We start from the raw sequence: 17,463 nt of genomic DNA, 5'->3' as shown, positions 1-17,463 counted from the left end.
CTGAAGATAGCATTGTTTCTCTCGGTGGAAGGGCCTAAGGAGAGAAATGGACATAAAAAGTGAAAAAGACAAAACAGAACAGCATATCTAGGCCTCTCTAGTAAAGAACCCAAGCTGTTTAAACAGCCCTTTCTTAGCACACACCAGCCCTTTAAAAACAGAGATGAACTGAAAGTCCACCAGGGCACTTGAGCTTTGGGCCTGGAGTGGTGGCTGACATCACTGTGATAGAAGGACACAGGGGCATGAGTGCTTTACTTTCTGCATCGGTAATCTCTCTTCAGGCAAAGGGCCAACTGATTACGATCCTTCTCGAACATTATTTGAAAACTTCAAATTCACATCTCTAGACTTTGTCCTAAGCACTGAGGTGGCTGGCTTTAAGAGCCTACACGGAATGAGTCATGTGCTTGAGGTGATCCTGCTGGGAAGCCCACTAGGCATGCTCCTGAGTTACCTGACAGGCTGGTGAGCAACAACCAAGAAAAGCACCTAAAAATGAAGGGCTCACCGATTTCAGGCCATCTAGAACTCCAAAAGGCTTTTAATTAACTAAAGATTAATTGGCAACTAGGGAGGGGGGGTTAAGTGGTCAAGGGTCGCATGAATGGCATGGAGGCATCATTAGGATCCAGTGCCCTGAGTAAGGCCCTTAACAATATCTCTTGTTCCTCTATATGTAGGTATCATAGAGGTACAAGATGTCCTAGTCTGTACAGCATAGTCTCTAATATGTCTACAGTGGCTGCATATGAGGTTGTTTGAATGTACATGTTACATGCATGGACATACACAGCACTAAAACTGCCTTCCAAGAAATGGTATATCTGTGCAGATAACATGACGGTTCTTCCGTTTTCTCTGGGTTATGACCACTTATTTACATCGTGACAACAAAGCGAGATGTTCCTCTAACCCCCAAATGGCAAAATGGGGTTATTCAAGAATGGAAAATTATTATTATTTTTTTTTTTAACTCAAGAATTGTTAGCTGGAAAGAAATGGTACAGAGTCTATGGGAAGGAGAAACAGAAATGGAGAAAGGACTGCTTGATTGACTTAGAACGTCTCCGAGCCTTTGCTTAGGTCTGACCCAACTTCAAGTCAGTCCTCCTGGTCTTTGAGTTGTTAGCCCATTCCTGAAATTTTGCACAGGCATTTACTTTGGGCACTGTCAACTACACAAGAAAAGCTCTCTTGTTCCTCAGTGTCCAGCCCGTTGTTACCTTACCAAACGTTCTGTTGTTCTCCGTCAGTGTTTGGTATTCAACTGTGAAACACATTCATTTTTTTCCCCCTCCAACTGCCTTCCCAGGAGGAGAGAAACCTACTATTTGTGTTCTCCAGGAAGCGACCCATCATAAATCCAGCAGAAGATTCGGGCCTCTCATGAAAAGAGGTTCCATTTCCATATTATAAAGGCTTGGAATGGGAACCAAGCCTTCCAGAGCACCAAAGTTTTTCACATAGGAAATGTAAAAAGAGTGGAGGCACAGAGGCCCTGTTAGGAATCTTTTAACCTGGATTTCTAAATGCTAATCTGTAGACACTCTAGTCCCTGGACACTGTGATTATAAACAATAAAAAAGCATACGTTTTTAGGAGAATATTTGTCTTTATTTGGATTTGCTATTCTAAAGAGAACCACATTAAAAAGTTCAGGAAGCTGTAATGATGGGAAAGATGGAACCCAAGCACTCTTTCATTCATTCAGTCCCTAACCAAATAAGAACTACACTACTAAAAGTTATATTATAGAATGGTATTTAATAATATGGAAATCATATATATGTATATATGCAAATAAACATATGTATAGTTGTTAAATGGAATAGGTAGGGTGATAGTTATTTTAGATACAGATAAATTATTTGAAATAATATACACCAAAATTTAAGTGCTGTTATTGACTTTTATTTTCTTCCTTCATTGTAGAAAAATTATAAATTTTGTATTTGGAAATGTCATAAAATTCTATGACGTTATTGTAATTGGTGTTTTAATTCTGTCAGGTCTATCTCTTTTCCACAAAATCTTACATGTCTTACTTTCATTTTCTTTCTAAATTATAGCAGTGACAATGGGTATCCTTATGGTATGTATGTCTGTGTGCAAAGGGATATGCTTGTTCATGTTGTACATGCGTCTATGCATGCATGTAGAGGCATAGGTTGTCACTGTTCTAGCCTTCTCCACCTGATTCTTTGAGACAGGGTTTCTCACTGAACCTGACTCCCACTCATTAGTCTAAACTATCTAGTTATTAAGCACCAGGGTTCTGCCCGACTCGGTCCTCCAGGGCTGGTATCCAGATGTGTGCTGCATATACAGACTTTATGATTACTAGGGGCGTAAACTCAGATCCACACTTATGTGCCAAGCACTTTACACATCGAGTCATCTCCCTAACCCTGCTCCTCTTATTTTATTTAATCTTACAGGAGTAACTGTTGATGTGTTACAAAGTTTGAACTCTTCCATAGGTTCTGGATATACTTTTATAGAGCTTGAAAAAAATATGTGCCTTTCCCCTAGGTCTTAAACTATGAGTAGATTTTATACCTAAACACTTTCTCTGACTATAATAAGAAAATCCCATCCTCAACCCCAAATTCATGTGTCACAATGCATTCCATGAGGCACAAGTGTGTTTCATGTTAATAAAAGCTCCTGGCTAAATGAATGGAAGAATAGTTCTAAGAACAGAGACTGTTGCAGATCATAGAGACTTCCCCTTGGCTGAACAACTATTTAAGATCCATGAAAACTGATAGAAAATTGTGTATAATTTCACAAACTCTTAGGCCCATTGGGAAATTATTGTTAGTCATGACCCACAAAAGGATTTTTATTAAGGAATATAGACATTATTACTTAAGCTTCCACACTATTCTCCTGAGAGCAAAATGCTTTTGGGAATGATGATAATTTTAAGAAGAAATGAGCTGATATCACTTAGCTGTTCATTTGTCAAATAATATTCATTGATCTGTAGGAGAGACTCCATCCCTGCCCTTGGAACTGAATCTTATAAACCACTGGTAGAAGGAGTATTATCTAAGAGGTTACAAAAATAAGAACTTAATTTAAATGTTTGAAAATGTTTAGAGATTATAATAGTAGGGGAAATTTATCTACCTGGGGCCCAGTCAAAGTCAAAGATGGAGACACTTGTCCCAGAGGAAGACCAATGTGAGTAAAGTAAGTTCAAAAGAATTTCATGATTTTTAAACTATTTATTTTATGTGTGTATATGTACACACACACAAACACACACACACACACACACACACACACACACACCAGAAGAAATTAGAGAGCTTATCAGCTGTGAAGTGCTCATAGGACCTAGTTGATATTATATTTGTCTCCCATAGTGTCTCATGCTGGAGACACTCAGGAACGAAGCAGAAATCACTGCAGGATTTTGTTCCTTACTTAATCTAAACTAAACTTAGCCCTTGACTTAGCTCTGAGACTATGGATGGAAGCAATGGATCTTAGAATTAGTAGGCTTTCACTCCAAGAAGGAATGCTAATATTCCAACCTAAGCCAAGACTACTTCATAAATTGCCTTTCTCTTGAGCAAAACGTGCATGTAGATGTTATCTAGTTAATTGAACAGCAGCTTTTTCAGAGAGTGGAGTCACTATTTTGGCTAGGGAGGACCATCCAGCTTTAATTGTGTATCTCTAAGATTTATCAGGCTGATGTATCTTCTTCGGTGTTTACCTTTCAGTGTGTGTACATCACAAATAAGAGATCAGTCATCTCTTAAGAGATTATTGGGTGCTTTTTATGGAGGTGACACAAGTAGAAATTCACCTTATTTAGGTCTTCAAGCAATAAGTAGGTTACTTAAATATCTTACAAAAGTGTGAAGGTGCTAAAAATAACATACCTTGCCAACTTCCTAAGCTGACAGAATCCCCGTTGCCCAGCAAGCACCTTGACTGTAGAAGAAGCGGTAAAGAAGACTAGAGACTCACTGAAAAGACACATTCTTCAGTCAGGAGTCCACAGAGTGCATGCTTCTGTCCTGACAAACTTAGAAGCCACTCCAGGGAATTCTCTACTTTTTAACTCAAGGAGTCTCGACTACCTAACCTCTACATCTGGAATCATAGAGATCACTTTAGGATTTCTTCTTTCCCTAACCACCTCATTACCTTCAGCTAGTTTTTTTTTTTTAATAATGAAAATTCTTGATTTTATATTTCATCTAAATAAATAAGACTTGAAATCTCTATCAAATTTCTCTTCTCAGCTGTAAACATTAATTTTTCACATAGAATATTTTAACTGTCTTCAAAGCCAGTCATCTGACCTTGGGCTTTGGAGAGGTCTCTTGCCAAGACAGCAGCTTGATGCCAATCTGGATTGCTAATCACCTCTAATTCCTGCCCAGTTGTGTTCCACATTTTAGCTCAAGTTAAAGGTCCTTCATGACTGTCTTCACCACCCTCACCTTCTGTAGATCTCTTTTGACTACCGTTTCAGTGGTGAGCTATGTTCTTTGTCAGCGCATGCTGTTTGGTGACTGTCATTTCTTCGTTGTTGTTGTAGATGATACCTATAGCATAGCTCCTATTCATCTTTCAAGGACAACCTCAGGTAGTATCTCTGGAGGAAGAGCTCCCCTGACTCCTCCAAACTGGGCTGGGTGAGAGCTCCTAGGCTCTCATGGATTCCTGGGGGCATGCCTCGGCTAGTTGTTTCTGAAGCTGCATTGACGGGACACACACACACACACACACACACACACACACACACACACACACACACACACAAACACACACTATTCTCACCAGGGGTTGTAGTGAATGTGTCAAAGTCAGGTCTTTGCTGTCCTGCATCCCTAGCACTGCACTGGAACCAGCTGTAGTGCATAGTTACTGAATAAGACTAAGACAAATGTATGCTGAAGATGTTCAACAGAAGTGAACCAAAGGTCCAACGTGGCTATATATATATATATGAAACATTTAAGGACCTTTTACAGATACAGACGCCATAATTCACTCCAGCCCATTCAAATCAGCAGCCTAGGAGGTGAGAGGGTATCTGAGTATTCAGACAATCTTAAGTGGTATGTATGCCTGAGGCTAGGACCCAATGGCTCTGGGTTCAATGGGCAACAATTTGCTGGCACATCAGGCAGATAAAGCATTGATGCTGACGGCACCTCTATTCACGAAACTCAATGTGATTGCTGCTTTTGTGCTTGTGTTTTTCTCAAGCTGCACTCCCCTCTCCCCCATCGTAAAGGTTTTTTCATTCTGTATGCATACGACTTGGCCTACCAGCCAAGACCTAGACCATGGTCCCATTGCTTTAATGTTCATGAGAGAGCATCCACTAAACAAGCACATGCATGCACTATGAGAGAACCCTAGCAAGTGGAGGGAGAGAAGGGTGTTCAGCTTTCATGAATATGCACAGCACTAGGATTGAAAGTCTTTTCTTCAAATCCTTCCTGATTCTCTTGAAATCTGACTTTTGATATTCAAGCTATTCTTGTCTCTTTGTCTATGCTGATCACAGCAATGAACACTGAGAATAAACAACATAGTGTGTTTGTGTGTGTGTGTGTGTGTGTGTGTGTGTGTGAGAGAGAGAGAGAGAGAGAGAGAGAGAGAGAGAGAGAGAGAGAGAGAGAGAGAGAGACTTACATAATTTTATATGTCTTACACTGAATGGGAAAGGTTAGTTTGGAATTACTATTATCAAAATTACTAGCATTTGTGGGAGGAGTAAGAGACTAAAGTTTTCCCTTTAAGGGTACTTTTTAAAGCTAGGTGCAGTCATTAGTTCCTATAAGCAGGAGAATTTTTACATTTTTACACAATGAGACCCTTTTCAAAAAAATAGTAAAGAGATGGGGAAGGAGGATTTGTAAGTGATGAACCAAATGTCAGGAGAAAAATGCCCTGAAGTATTGAGACTTCAAAACTGATATTTGAACTCAAACGCAATCTCTTTTTTAAAAAAAAAATTTAATGAGCTATAAAATAAATAACATTTAAATATTAAATAAATTATTTACAACATGAAAAAATACTTTATCTCCACACATCTCTTTAGGTACAGAAATAAGACTATCATGAAAAGTGACAACTGAAAATCTGAAGCAATCAGAAGGCTCTGCTTCCTTCGCGGAAAAGGAGGACCAATGCGTCACTTCCGGTGAGACTTGGCAGTGACTCCGCTGTTATCCTGGGAGGAGAGAAAAGTGTCAGAGAAAAGTTGACGTCCAATGTGGCTTTAAGAAAATTTCTAAGAGTTAGGATTTCTGTCGGCTTCTTTCCGCCCCCCCCCCCCCCCCCCGGGATGCCCTATGAGACACACTAACTATTCTCAAAGAAAACCGCCACTTTTGCTTGACTCTATCTTTCATTCCTTCTTAGAAAATTATCGATGTGGAAAACTACAAATGCTCATGCCATTTACAATCCTGCTTAATAAAAAAGCAACTGTAGTCAAGAAAAAATAGTTTTCCCAACCAAATACATGCTGTTAGACAAAATGGAAACCTAAGATTATGTGTCTCAGTATTTATGATATACAGTTAATTTAGGATAATTAGTACCAGGGGTATAATAATAGTAGCTACCAGCTAATAGGCAGCCACCACATGCCCACACAGCACATTTATATCCTATCCCATCTGTACTCATGCATTGAGTCTTAGCCTAAGTACAGTAAGCTGATGTATTTTATTTCTAAGATTTAATGAATACTGAGTATAACATTGGCATGCACAGTTACGCATTTCATGAGTTATGCACAGTTACCCATTTCATGAGTTATAACCATTTGGAATGTTTATTAAAAATAAAACCTCCAATTGGGTAGACTTAGGGTATATATTGGAATTTATATTTAACAATCATCTCATGGAACTATTAACTCCAGTAAGTTAGGAATACAACATTATCTTTCCTAAATGTCTGAAGACATGATTTTTTTTTTTGGACTGGACCAATTTTCATTGTGTCCCTCTCCCTACCCAGCCCCCACTTCCCTTAACATCTTCTTCATTAACTCTTTATCATGTGCCTTTTACCTACAACATGCTTATGTCTTCCTACTTAAAAATGAAACTATAGATGTATACCAAACTTCTCTCAAGTGTGTGTCCCTTCATTTCTTTAAAGGAGCATTCACACTCTTGTCACACGTCCTCTTTTTTCATGTGATAAGCTAGCCTTGGCCCTCCACCCTGTCATTACTGTTTTGTTTCATCCAACAGTCACTGGAACCAGGCCATTTCTGTTTCTAAAGTGACCTGTTCACCTCCCAGTATTGCCAATTTTCATAATTGCTCTCCCAACTTTCAAGTTCTTCCCTGCGCACAAGGTCATGCTGGGTACATGACCTCTCTCAGCTCCTAAGAGCATCCAACGGATTTCTCCCATTTTTTGGGAATGTTTTCCCTCCCATCCCATCAGTTTCTTTCTTACTATACATATTTTACTTCCCTCAATAATTTGATTGCTTGTAGTTTCCCTCTATCTATTAAGCGTTATGTTCTTTGAGAACCAGTCTGGAGTTCCCCACATCTACATCCCTTCTACAAAACCGAAGGCGATCTTCCTCCAAAAATAACATTTCCCTAAAACAGCCATCCATGCTCATTCATAAATAAGGCTACATTTCCTCCTTTGCCTCGAGATAAGTGTTTCTGTTTTTCAAAATTATAGCATCTAACTGGGAGCTGAACTTTTAAAGCCCAAACCTGCACTGTCTTCAGCTAGGCTATGGCACGCACGTTCCCAGTTTCTTGTCGAAGCGTCCTTCTTTCCTCCGCTTCTCCTTCATATTTCCTTAAGTGTCGTTTCCGAAGCCTTTGGAGAACACAGAATGCCACTGTTAGCAAGTCCTACCCACCTGTGCAATGGGGGTTTTCATGAAGATGAGGATTTCTTCCTGTGGCTTTGTATAGACAGCCACCACACGTTAGTTGGTTGCACCAAACCAAAACCCAAACCCAACTGCAAAAACTTGCCAATATTCTTGCTCAGGGGTACAAGCAATCTGCCACTAGGTAAACACATTTCTAGCACATTAAAATGCAAGTGCAAACTTTCACACAATGTGGAACTGGAATGAATAATTAACTGTTGGAGGCAATGATGTACAATAAAAGGCCTCCATACATATAACTGAACCTATATGAATAAACTTAAATTTCTACCGAGTGAATTTAAATTATTAGACTTTTAAGAACTGTTTACAAAACAACTTGTGTTTTGTTTGTTTCCAAATATAAATGCTTACTTCTAATTTTATTTATCACTGCAGTCTATTTTTAAAACCCCATAGGATAAAATTTCAGGGATGCTGTCTGTTATTTTCAGTGACTCCTGAGTTAGTCCACCACACAGCATCGCTAAATCCCAAAGAACTTTTGTCATGTTTAAAGAAAAATATTCATGTCGATTATCAAAAAATTTCAGTAATTGTGGCTTAAGATTATTGTTGATTATGTTTCACATGCAATAAGAATTTGAGAGAAAATAGGGGGAAAAAGTCACTTCTTAAAAGTGACAGAATTGAGCTGGGCCTGGTAGCACAAGCTTATAATCCTAGGCCAAGACAGGTGATCAAAATTCAAGGAGAGCCTGGGAAAGTTGGATCCTGTCTCAGAAAGTAAAAGCAGCTAGAGGTGTAATGTAGCTCTGCCTCTAAGTACTTGACCAGCCTGTATGAGGTTCTGAGTTCAATCCCCAGCACTGCCACAAAGAAAAGAGTACCAACATAAAACAATAGTCATTCTACATTCTTCCAGAGGCCTAGAGCATTGAAAGCCAAAAAACTACAAGTTCACTTAGCTCACATTCCTTTCCTTTTCATGTCATCTTCCTAACTACATTTGCGTGCCTGGCTTGAGGCACTGGAAGGAACTCCAGGTGTGCAAAACACATTTAAACTGCATGGCAGCAAACTTCATGAGCACAATAAAATAAAATAAAATAAATAATAAAATAAAATAAAATAAAACAAAACAGCTTTTATGTGTCATTTTATCGCTATCTGATTTGAATTTAAGATTGCAGTAAACAATGGCAGTAGAAAAGTTCTGTATCCCCGAAGTGAGGGGTCATGTACATGATCCAGTTGTTGAAAGCAATTTACCAAGACCTAAAATTAGAATAATGAATCCACCGTTTCTTCAAGCCCTGGTAACAGTGAGTCATCCTGCAGCCACGCAGGCCCTCCTCCGGCTTCCCCTACCCACTGGCTTTTGACTGACAGACAATACCATCCTGATGCACCCATCAGTGTCTATGACCTACAACAGTGTAGTGTGGGCATTCTTTGGTCCTGAAGCGAGGCGTGGGATCTGCTGTTGCCCAGGGAAGATGGGAAGATGCTGTGGGAGGACCACAGTAACAGAGTTTGTCCTTGCTGCCTACGCCATGCCACCGGGAGGAAATACTTCGCTTTGTTTCTCAATTACGTTCCCACACTATTATACTCTCGATGAGCACAAAAATAGGTCGAAACTATAAAGCAACCAGCACCATGCCTTCATGTTATAAGCGCAGAACTCTGCATAAGACTAGGGTGGTGGTGGTGTTATTTATTTGCTTTTGATTTTAATGGCAAAGAAGCACGTTTAGTGCCCATGAGCTTAATATTATCGTAATTAGTTTCTGAGAAGTTTTACACTTAAGTTTAAAAGTGTTCACAGAAAATGCTAGCACTTTCTGAGTTTCAGGAATAGCTATCATCAAAAATATAACATGATCAAAATATCAATTTTTTAAGCTAAAAACCATTCTATGTCTGAAAGATGGCTTTGAACGACATTTCAGTGGTAGTCAAAGTGATATAGTTTTTTATTCTATTCTGCTCGTGGTTCACATGCCACAAAATAACTCTTGAAAAATATGACAGTAGCGCCTGATGGGAGTATTAACAAGAGTTAAATTCTCAAGTTGTGCTGTACTTACCGGACTGTGATAGCAATGCCAATAGCTGCGAGGCTTACAACAGAGACGAAGATAGCTACAGCTGCCAATGTGATCTTAGATAGGTCACTGTCATCCCCGCTGTGAGTCTTCATGGATTTTCCTCCACACCGTTCACCAAAGTAATCATGGTGACATCTGTAACACACATTTCATAAATACAATTGCTGGGAAGGTCCCCTACGTACGTCTCTAGCTCACTACTTTTAACGAAGCAGCCATGGCTTAATTTCATTTAGAAAGGCCACATCATTGCCTGTACTGCAAAGTCACGAGACAGTGGAATGCATTCTAGTCAAAGATCTTTAAGAACAAGTTGGGATTAGTTTGGGTGTGAATATGATGGTCCAAGAAGACACAGTGAGTCACTCTTTGTGTTCCTTTAGGACCGACTGATGACTTCAGTGTCTGCTATCACAGTTAATACATTCCACTGTCATCTAGTTTAGTGTTAGTGGCTTGGGAGGGTTTGGGGACAGTAGAACAACACAAAAGGTTCTGTGATAAATACTTAAAGGTTCTTTTTTATTTTAAGACTTAAAATAAATGTATTGGCATATGTATGTACACACACACACACACACATACACACACACACACATTAGATAATAAAATGATGCTTTTACTCCAGTAGTTAAAAACTATAGTCTGTTTGCCCTACTGTTTTCAGCCTTCAAGCTAAGAACCTTTTTTTTTTTCTAGTTTTACGGGCTGGCATTTTAATCAGGTGTACAGAGATGATGTTGGCTCACAAAGCCTACATATTTCTGGCCCTTGGTTTACACACTGGAAAAGTCAATGGTTTTCTGTAGGTGGGAGTTCCAGACATAGTGTAGGAAATTGGGAATTTAATGTTGTGCTAAACCTACTTGCATGTCACCCTTTCCAGATCCTCGATGTATTTGCATTCACCATGGATGCAATAATTCTGAAACTCGGCAGTACACGGATTCTTCTTCTTCTTTTTATTTCTTCTACCTTTTCCACTTTTGCCTCCCTTTTTCTTTCTTTTGGGTTTTTCTGAGGTCTTTTCTCCTTCTGTCTTGTTTCTCTTGGGCTTAATGACCTGTTCAACTGGAGAAAAAGAAGTTTGACAAGTTCAAGTCAGACTGTCAACATTCTCTTTTCCTCTTCAAAGTTATTTGCAGTACAGGAGCCACAGAAGTCACAGCCCTGAGAACTACCTTTGCATCGTTACTTAATAGGAGACACACATGCCAAACCTGCAAAGAATATCTACATCAGAAAGTACCTTAGCAATCCTTGTCACAAGCCACTTTATTTTACCTACATATGGATATTTAGATGTACTGTAGTGTACCTCACATGATGTAGAGGTAAATAAATAGCTCAGTAAAGGCCAGAAACAAGTCCTAGGACAAGCAGCTGGAAACCACAGTGCTGGCATGTATGAACCTGTTTTGTTGGTTTGTTTTCCCATTATATCATTGTCTTTTTAAGAAAGGCAATGCCATTGATTAAGATGTGGTGTGAGACAAATTGGCTGATTTTACTTCCCCACACATGTCTCAGGCTCACTAAGTTGGAAGCTAGTGGGCACTACTTGAGGGCAGAGAAAGCTGGAAAATACTTACTACTGAAAATAATAATGACATTCTCCATGGTTGTGTGGAGAGCGGGGACTGCCTCTGACATGAATTCTGGTGCCCCCTATTTGACCATTTCCCCTTGGTGGGGAAGCCTGGTGGCACTCAGAGGAAGGGGAAACAGGCTATCCAGATTGGATTAGACCTGATAGGCTGTGATTACATGGCGACGGAGGAGGTCCCCTCTGTCACAGGTCTAGCGAATGGGAATAGAGTGGAAAAGAGAGGGAGGGGAGAATGGGAAGATACATGTGGGGGAAAATAACAATTGGGGTGTAATCTGAATAAATTATTTAAAAAGTAAAAATTAAAAAAAAAACCAAAAATAACAAATACCTTTTGGGGGGCACTCGTTTTTGTGTTCAATCTATTTAAAATAGTGCTGAAATACCTGTCCCTGATGCCTCAGACGGTCACCTCAACTTATCAGATCTAGAGTCTTCGGACTACAAAAGGTATAGTTAATTACATGCTAAAAGACAGGGAGGCAAAGGGCTGACTTGTTTAATGCTGTGCACTCTGTTGTGTTGATCCTTGAAGAGGTGTGTATGGCAGAGTATTTAGCAAACAGAGAGCACTGAGAAGAGAAAACACCACTAGTCCCAAAGGCTTTGCAAGCGCCCATCACCCAGAACACAGCAGAAATGTTAACAGAAGGCTAACAGGGGTGACAAAGATAGGTCTTAAGAACAGGACAAATATGAGGAATGGTTTTAGTGGGTGACTTTAATTGCATTAACAAAAGCTGAATTGGAAGTAATGTTAAATAAATGGCCATGCGGTGTTTTATACAGAGACTTTCTTCTGATTATTATAAAGTGCAAGTTAGAATAAGCCCCCTAGGGAACCTGTTTGAAATGAATATCGCTACACGTTATGAGGTAGATGAAGTCCAAGCTAAATATCAGGCTCCAGTGCTGAAGAGTTGCAACGGCCAGAACACCCCTGGGTATTAGCAAACAGCCGTTCAGATGCGTTCAACCAACAGTCTCAGCTTAATACACAGAGCAGCAATTCTAAGCACTAGCCACTTGCTCCACTAACAATTTATTTGACTTCCAGAAGTGTTAATAACCTCACATGTTTTTAAGAGACCGGATGCTAGACACCTTGATGGTCCAATCTAATCCTCTTTTCCTCTACTTACATTAACAGCAACAAGAAGAACCAGAAGCAAGGCAGTGAAGCAGAATGCTCACTGAGGTTTGTTTTTCTGTTGCTTACCCCAGTCTAGGTCCCTGTCCCTCACTCACTCGTCCTCAGCTCTGGGAGACTCCAAAAGAGGAAGAGTCAGGGAAGCTGCTAGGAAAGCCTTAAGGGACCTTAAAGAACTCTGAGATCGCTTTGCCTGCCTCCTAGATCTGACTATCACTGCTCTCTTCTTCCCTTGAAATGCGAAGTGAACCAGGGGGTAGTGAGCTTTTCATCTCTCTCTCTCTGTCTCTCTCTGTCTCTCTCTCTCTCTCTCTGGATCTCATTTCAAAGAAAAGGTGTATATTTTTAAAAGATCTGTCTGATAAGAGCAAAAGGGGGAAAAAACTTGGGTGACTAGTTTGGATAAAAATAAAATCTACATGTGCTCCTTTAACATTTCCAGAGGTTGGTTATCATTTCTACTGTTCCCTTATTTGTGTTAAAATGCAATTCTTTGAAGACAGGTAGGGTGGGGGAGGGGACACTACAAGGCCCACAGGAATGGTTAATGACTGACTACCTCTGCTCCCGGAATGGAAGCCATGTGGCACACGGGGAAAGAACACAGTCCTTGGAACCAAGGATTGAGGATCGAATTCTGACTCAACTACTTGTTCCCAGGGCCAGAGTCGCAAAAGTCAGACATACTCAGGAGACTTTAGTTAATGCCTTAAACCTATAAGATGCAACCTACACACAGCTCTTAAGGGGATCTGCAACAGTCACACCTCTTTGCTCAGATACACCCACATCTCACAGACATTTTCATCTCCTCCACTCACCTCTGACTGAATCATCTATAACATAGCTGGGTATTTGAGGCTCATTATCATGCTCGTCTGAGTAGTCATAGTCCCCAGTGGAGAGTTCACTGCCAGAAGGCATTTCACTGATGGTAGAGACCTCGCTTCCTGCAGAAACCGCAAGTCCACCAGCATTGTGGTCCCCCAAAAATGGTCCTCCTTTTCCAGAGGTGGTGCCATTGAGCTCCAGCCCAGCTGCATAGTGGCCTGCAGGGGAGAGAGACTTAAGAGATGAGCCTGTGTGTCTCCTCGTATCAAAGTATCAAAGTAGCCATTGGACATGTGTTATCGGGCTTTGTTTTGTTTTGTTTTTTTGACTGAGTCACTCATAAAAGCAACTTCACGGCTTGCCAAGAGACAAACTCAGCTGCTCCAGTTACAGAGTTCCTTTCATCTGGATTTTCTTTTCCACAGATAGCCTACGTGAATTTCCACCGTTCAAAAAGTCCTGCCAAGTCAAGGCAGTAGAATCTCTTAACAGGCTATGTCTTAAGTTGCCTCTCCCTTCAGGTCTGATTTGCTTGTGTTTGTCCCTATGCTCTCCTGCCTCCTTTTAAAGGGGCGGAGTGTCAGGTTGGGGGGGGGGGGAGGCTGATACATTTTAACATTTGTTTACAACTGCTCTTAAATCTGTACATAAAATGCAAAAACGACTGCCAAAGCAACTACTTTTCATTGTCTTTATCCATTATTATTATTATCACATAGAGAAAAAGTTCAGCACCCAGTAACCTTTGGGGAGCCCTGAGTACCAGTCCTTGATTTCTCTTGATTTTTAAAATTCGCTCAAAACAGCATTGGCAGTAGCAGTGCTGTCAATCTCTCTCTCTCTCTGTCTCTCTCTCTCTGTCTCTCTCTCTCTCTCTCTCTCTCTCTCTCTCTCTCTCTCTCTCTCTCTCTCTCTCTCTCTCCTGCTTTGAGTCTGCTTTAGGAAGGTAAAAATAAAATTACTAGATAGAAGAATGGAGTCAGAAGATAAAAGAACCCTCAAGTCCTCCTGGAAGGAGGAGACTTCTGTGGAAATTACTTCACCCGTCTGGACTTCGGTTTCCTTAGGTGTCAAAGGAAAGGCTGGGCTAAAATGACCTCTTAGGTCTCCATCAGCTGAAGTTTAGTGTAGGTATTCTCCAACAGCCTGATCCTTGAGTCATGCTAGAGAGTCCCATCTGCTTTTCTCACCCTCCTAGCATGAGCAACTTCAGGGGAGGGAGCTAAGGGGATCCACTCCACCACCACCCGCCTGACTGTCGGACAAATTTCCAGACGTCAAAAGGAGTGACAGCCCAGGCGCCTGCTGGAGACTGCCAGTGCTCACCTGAGCCTATGCTCAGCAGCAACAGCACCAGGAGCGCCCACAGTGGCAGCGGAGCTCTCATTGGTCCCGCGGTCCGACGGCGTCCGGGTCTCTGAGGCAACACGACGGCGGCTCCTGGCAGCAGGAGCAGCGGGTTCGCGGAGCAGCCGCAAAGCGCCGGCGCGGGGAAGCCCAGCCCGCCGGGCTCCAGGCGGCGGGAGCGGCCAGCGCCTCGGGCTCGGTTCAGGATGTCGACGTCGGGGCGGCGGCCGTAGGTCAGGAGGGAGCAGCGGAGCGAGCGGGGCCGAGGGTGCAGCGAGTACCTGCTGCTTTATAGGCCCGCTGGAGCCACCGCCCGTGACGTCATGGTCGGGCTGTGGGTGGAGGCGGGCGGGAGGTTACTACTCCAAACCCCAGCAGATAGCAGCCGGGAGGAAGTGGGAATCCAGCACTGGCGACAGTGAGGGAGAAAGTTTCCCACTCGTGTTCTAAGCTCGAGTGGTGCTGGGAGGTTGACAAAGTCCCAGTGTCACAGGGCCTGAAAAACTTCTGCATATATGGTTGATGTTAGCAGGACAACAAGCCAGAAGATTAAGTAGCTAAGTCCCATGTTAGGATATAGAGCTTTAAGGAACATCTGTGGCTTAGCTTACGTAGTATGAGGACTTCACTGAGACCATGCCTCCACAAAAAAAGCCTCTTGACTGATTTCTGGGTTTGCTGTGACAGCCTAGGGCCCTTTCCCACCTGGGCTCTAAAAGGCTCCAAATGGCAGGGGGTAAGGAGTAAGGAGGATGTCAATCAAACACTCTCTCCAGGGCCTAGGGCCTTTTTTCCCCACCTGAATTCTAAAACACTAATGACCCAATTATAAGACACCCTCGGGGCGGAGGGGGGGGGGGGGGGGGGGGGGGGGTTGGAGGAGGCGGGCAGGTGGTCTTCCTCAAGGCAGTATTTGCAGGCCATTTTACCAATGTCAAATTAGGAGCTTAAGACTTTAGCCAAACTGGCACGTAGGAGGCTAAAGTGAAAGTTGTAGGAAGAAGTCCACCTGGGCTCTGAGACCAAAAACCAAGCAAAGTGTAAAAAGCTAACATTCGGCTAAAATTCTGCCACTGGGCAGAATGAACACTTCAGACACACACACACACACACACACACACACACACACACACACACACACACACACACACACACACACGCCCTTTTCCACAGTGATAAAGAGATAGAGGACTGGAGTGACCTTTGAGAAGAGGGCTGCTGGGCAGAAGAAAGTTTCACTGAAGGGGAAAGCGGGCAAGGTGATGTAGGTGGGCGGGGCCTCTGCTGTTCAAATGAAAAGAGTCCAGTGAGGCATCACTTCCAGCCCAAGAGGAAACCGTAATGATGACACATCCATGACTCTGGCGCCCAGGCTAGAGGATCTTGACTTCCAGGCCCACTTTAGACTACAGAGCAAATGTGAGGTCTATATGGACCAGCAGAAAGGCAACTCAAACAAAGAAAAAAAACCAACAAAAACAAACAAACAAACCAAAAACAAACAAACAAACAAACAAACCAAAACAAACAAACAAACAAACTAAAAGAAACAAAAGGAAAAACAAGAAAACAGCAATGGGAAACCGGGAGGGCACTTAATTAGGATAAAAATGAAGGGAGGGGTGGTTGGTTCGTTTAACTAACTTTCATGTTCTAGTAGCTCAGAAATGGATTTGTCTCGGTTTGATGAAAACCAGGAAGACTTTCTCTAAACTGTTACCCTGACCTGGAGATATACCTGACTCTCTGATTGTGCCCCAAATAGCCTTTTTGGGATGTCAGTTGCCATGTCTTTTTCCTGATGCTGGGAAATGTTTTTAATTCTTAAAAACAACCAAACAACCCAAAACCCCAACATTATCACAGGGAGTGGGTTAAATGCTAACACAGGCTTGCTTGGATGAATGAAATACAGGCACCTTCGCTCCTATTCAATGTTTGGTGAAGGGGTATTTTGTGGAAATGGTGATTTCCTTTTGTATAGAGAAGAAGATTTGGTAGTGGTGAGCCGCTCCTTGTTTGTTAAGAGCCCAGTAGTGTAGGCCACATATGATTAAGTAATTCTACCAAATCAGATAAAAGGAATTGATTCACAGTGCCCTGGGAAAGGAGGTGGCAGGTAGTTTAGTTTGGCCTGTAGGTATCACAGACTGCCCTGGGGGTAGGTGGGGGGATGGGAAGGGCCCAGGGAGGCCTTCTGAGCAGGATGGAAAGAAGGTACGCTTTAGGGTGGCCAAGCCTGACCGATGAAGGCAAAGATGCTTCCAACCATTCTGGGGTGGGATGGGAGCCTGTTCTTTCTCTTTTAGTGGATGTGCTGTTTGTGACTAAGAACGATTTAGTCTTCTTGTCCACAGAGCTCAGAAGTCCTCCTACAGGGCTACACAGGTTCCTAGTCTCAAAGGTTTTCATTTCTGTTGTTGCTCTAGCTCTATTACATTCTACTGTTTTTTTACATTTTCTTTTAATTTTCAATTAACCAGTACATATCACTTTTATATACAGTGTACAACAATAACTTGATCATGCCTAAAAGGCAGCCAGG

At 41.9% G+C, this 17,463-nt stretch overlaps 1 protein-coding gene across 1 annotated transcript; it reads right to left on the bottom strand.

The window, feature by feature from the left end:
• Nucleotides 1–7,562: 7,562 nt before the first annotated feature.
• Nucleotides 7,563–15,068, bottom strand: Areg (amphiregulin). The gene is made up of 5 exons (XM_051170406.1): nucleotides 14,898–15,068; nucleotides 13,562–13,789; nucleotides 10,848–11,052; nucleotides 9,961–10,116; nucleotides 7,563–7,848 (listed from the first exon to the last, which is right to left on the bottom strand). Exons 1-5 carry the CDS (start codon nucleotides 14,956–14,958, stop codon nucleotides 7,755–7,757), a joined length of 744 nt encoding a protein of 247 aa, XP_051026363.1. The 5' UTR covers nucleotides 14,959–15,068; the 3' UTR covers nucleotides 7,563–7,754.
• Between the last annotated feature and the right edge of the window lie 2,395 nt (nucleotides 15,069–17,463).

The sequence above is a fragment of the Acomys russatus genome, chromosome 28 (assembly GCF_903995435.1).
Source record: "Acomys russatus chromosome 28, mAcoRus1.1, whole genome shotgun sequence".
Taxonomy (NCBI): domain Eukaryota; kingdom Metazoa; phylum Chordata; class Mammalia; order Rodentia; family Muridae; genus Acomys; species Acomys russatus.
This window is presented reverse-complemented; position numbering and strand designations above follow the sequence as displayed.

Excerpts from the sequence above, each read along its gene's own strand:
- Areg (XM_051170406.1), bottom strand. The coding sequence starts at position 14,958 with ATGAGAGCTCCGCTGCCACTGTGGGCGCTCCTGGTGCTGTTGCTGCTG. Across the intron at positions 13,790-14,897 it reads GCTGCTGAGCATAGGCTCAG|GCCACTATGCAGCTGGGCTG; the intron begins GTGAGCACTGGC and ends TCTCCCCTGCAG. Across the intron at positions 11,053-13,561 it reads TATAGATGATTCAGTCAGAG|TTGAACAGGTCATTAAGCCC; the intron begins GTGAGTGGAGGA and ends CTTTTTCTCCAG.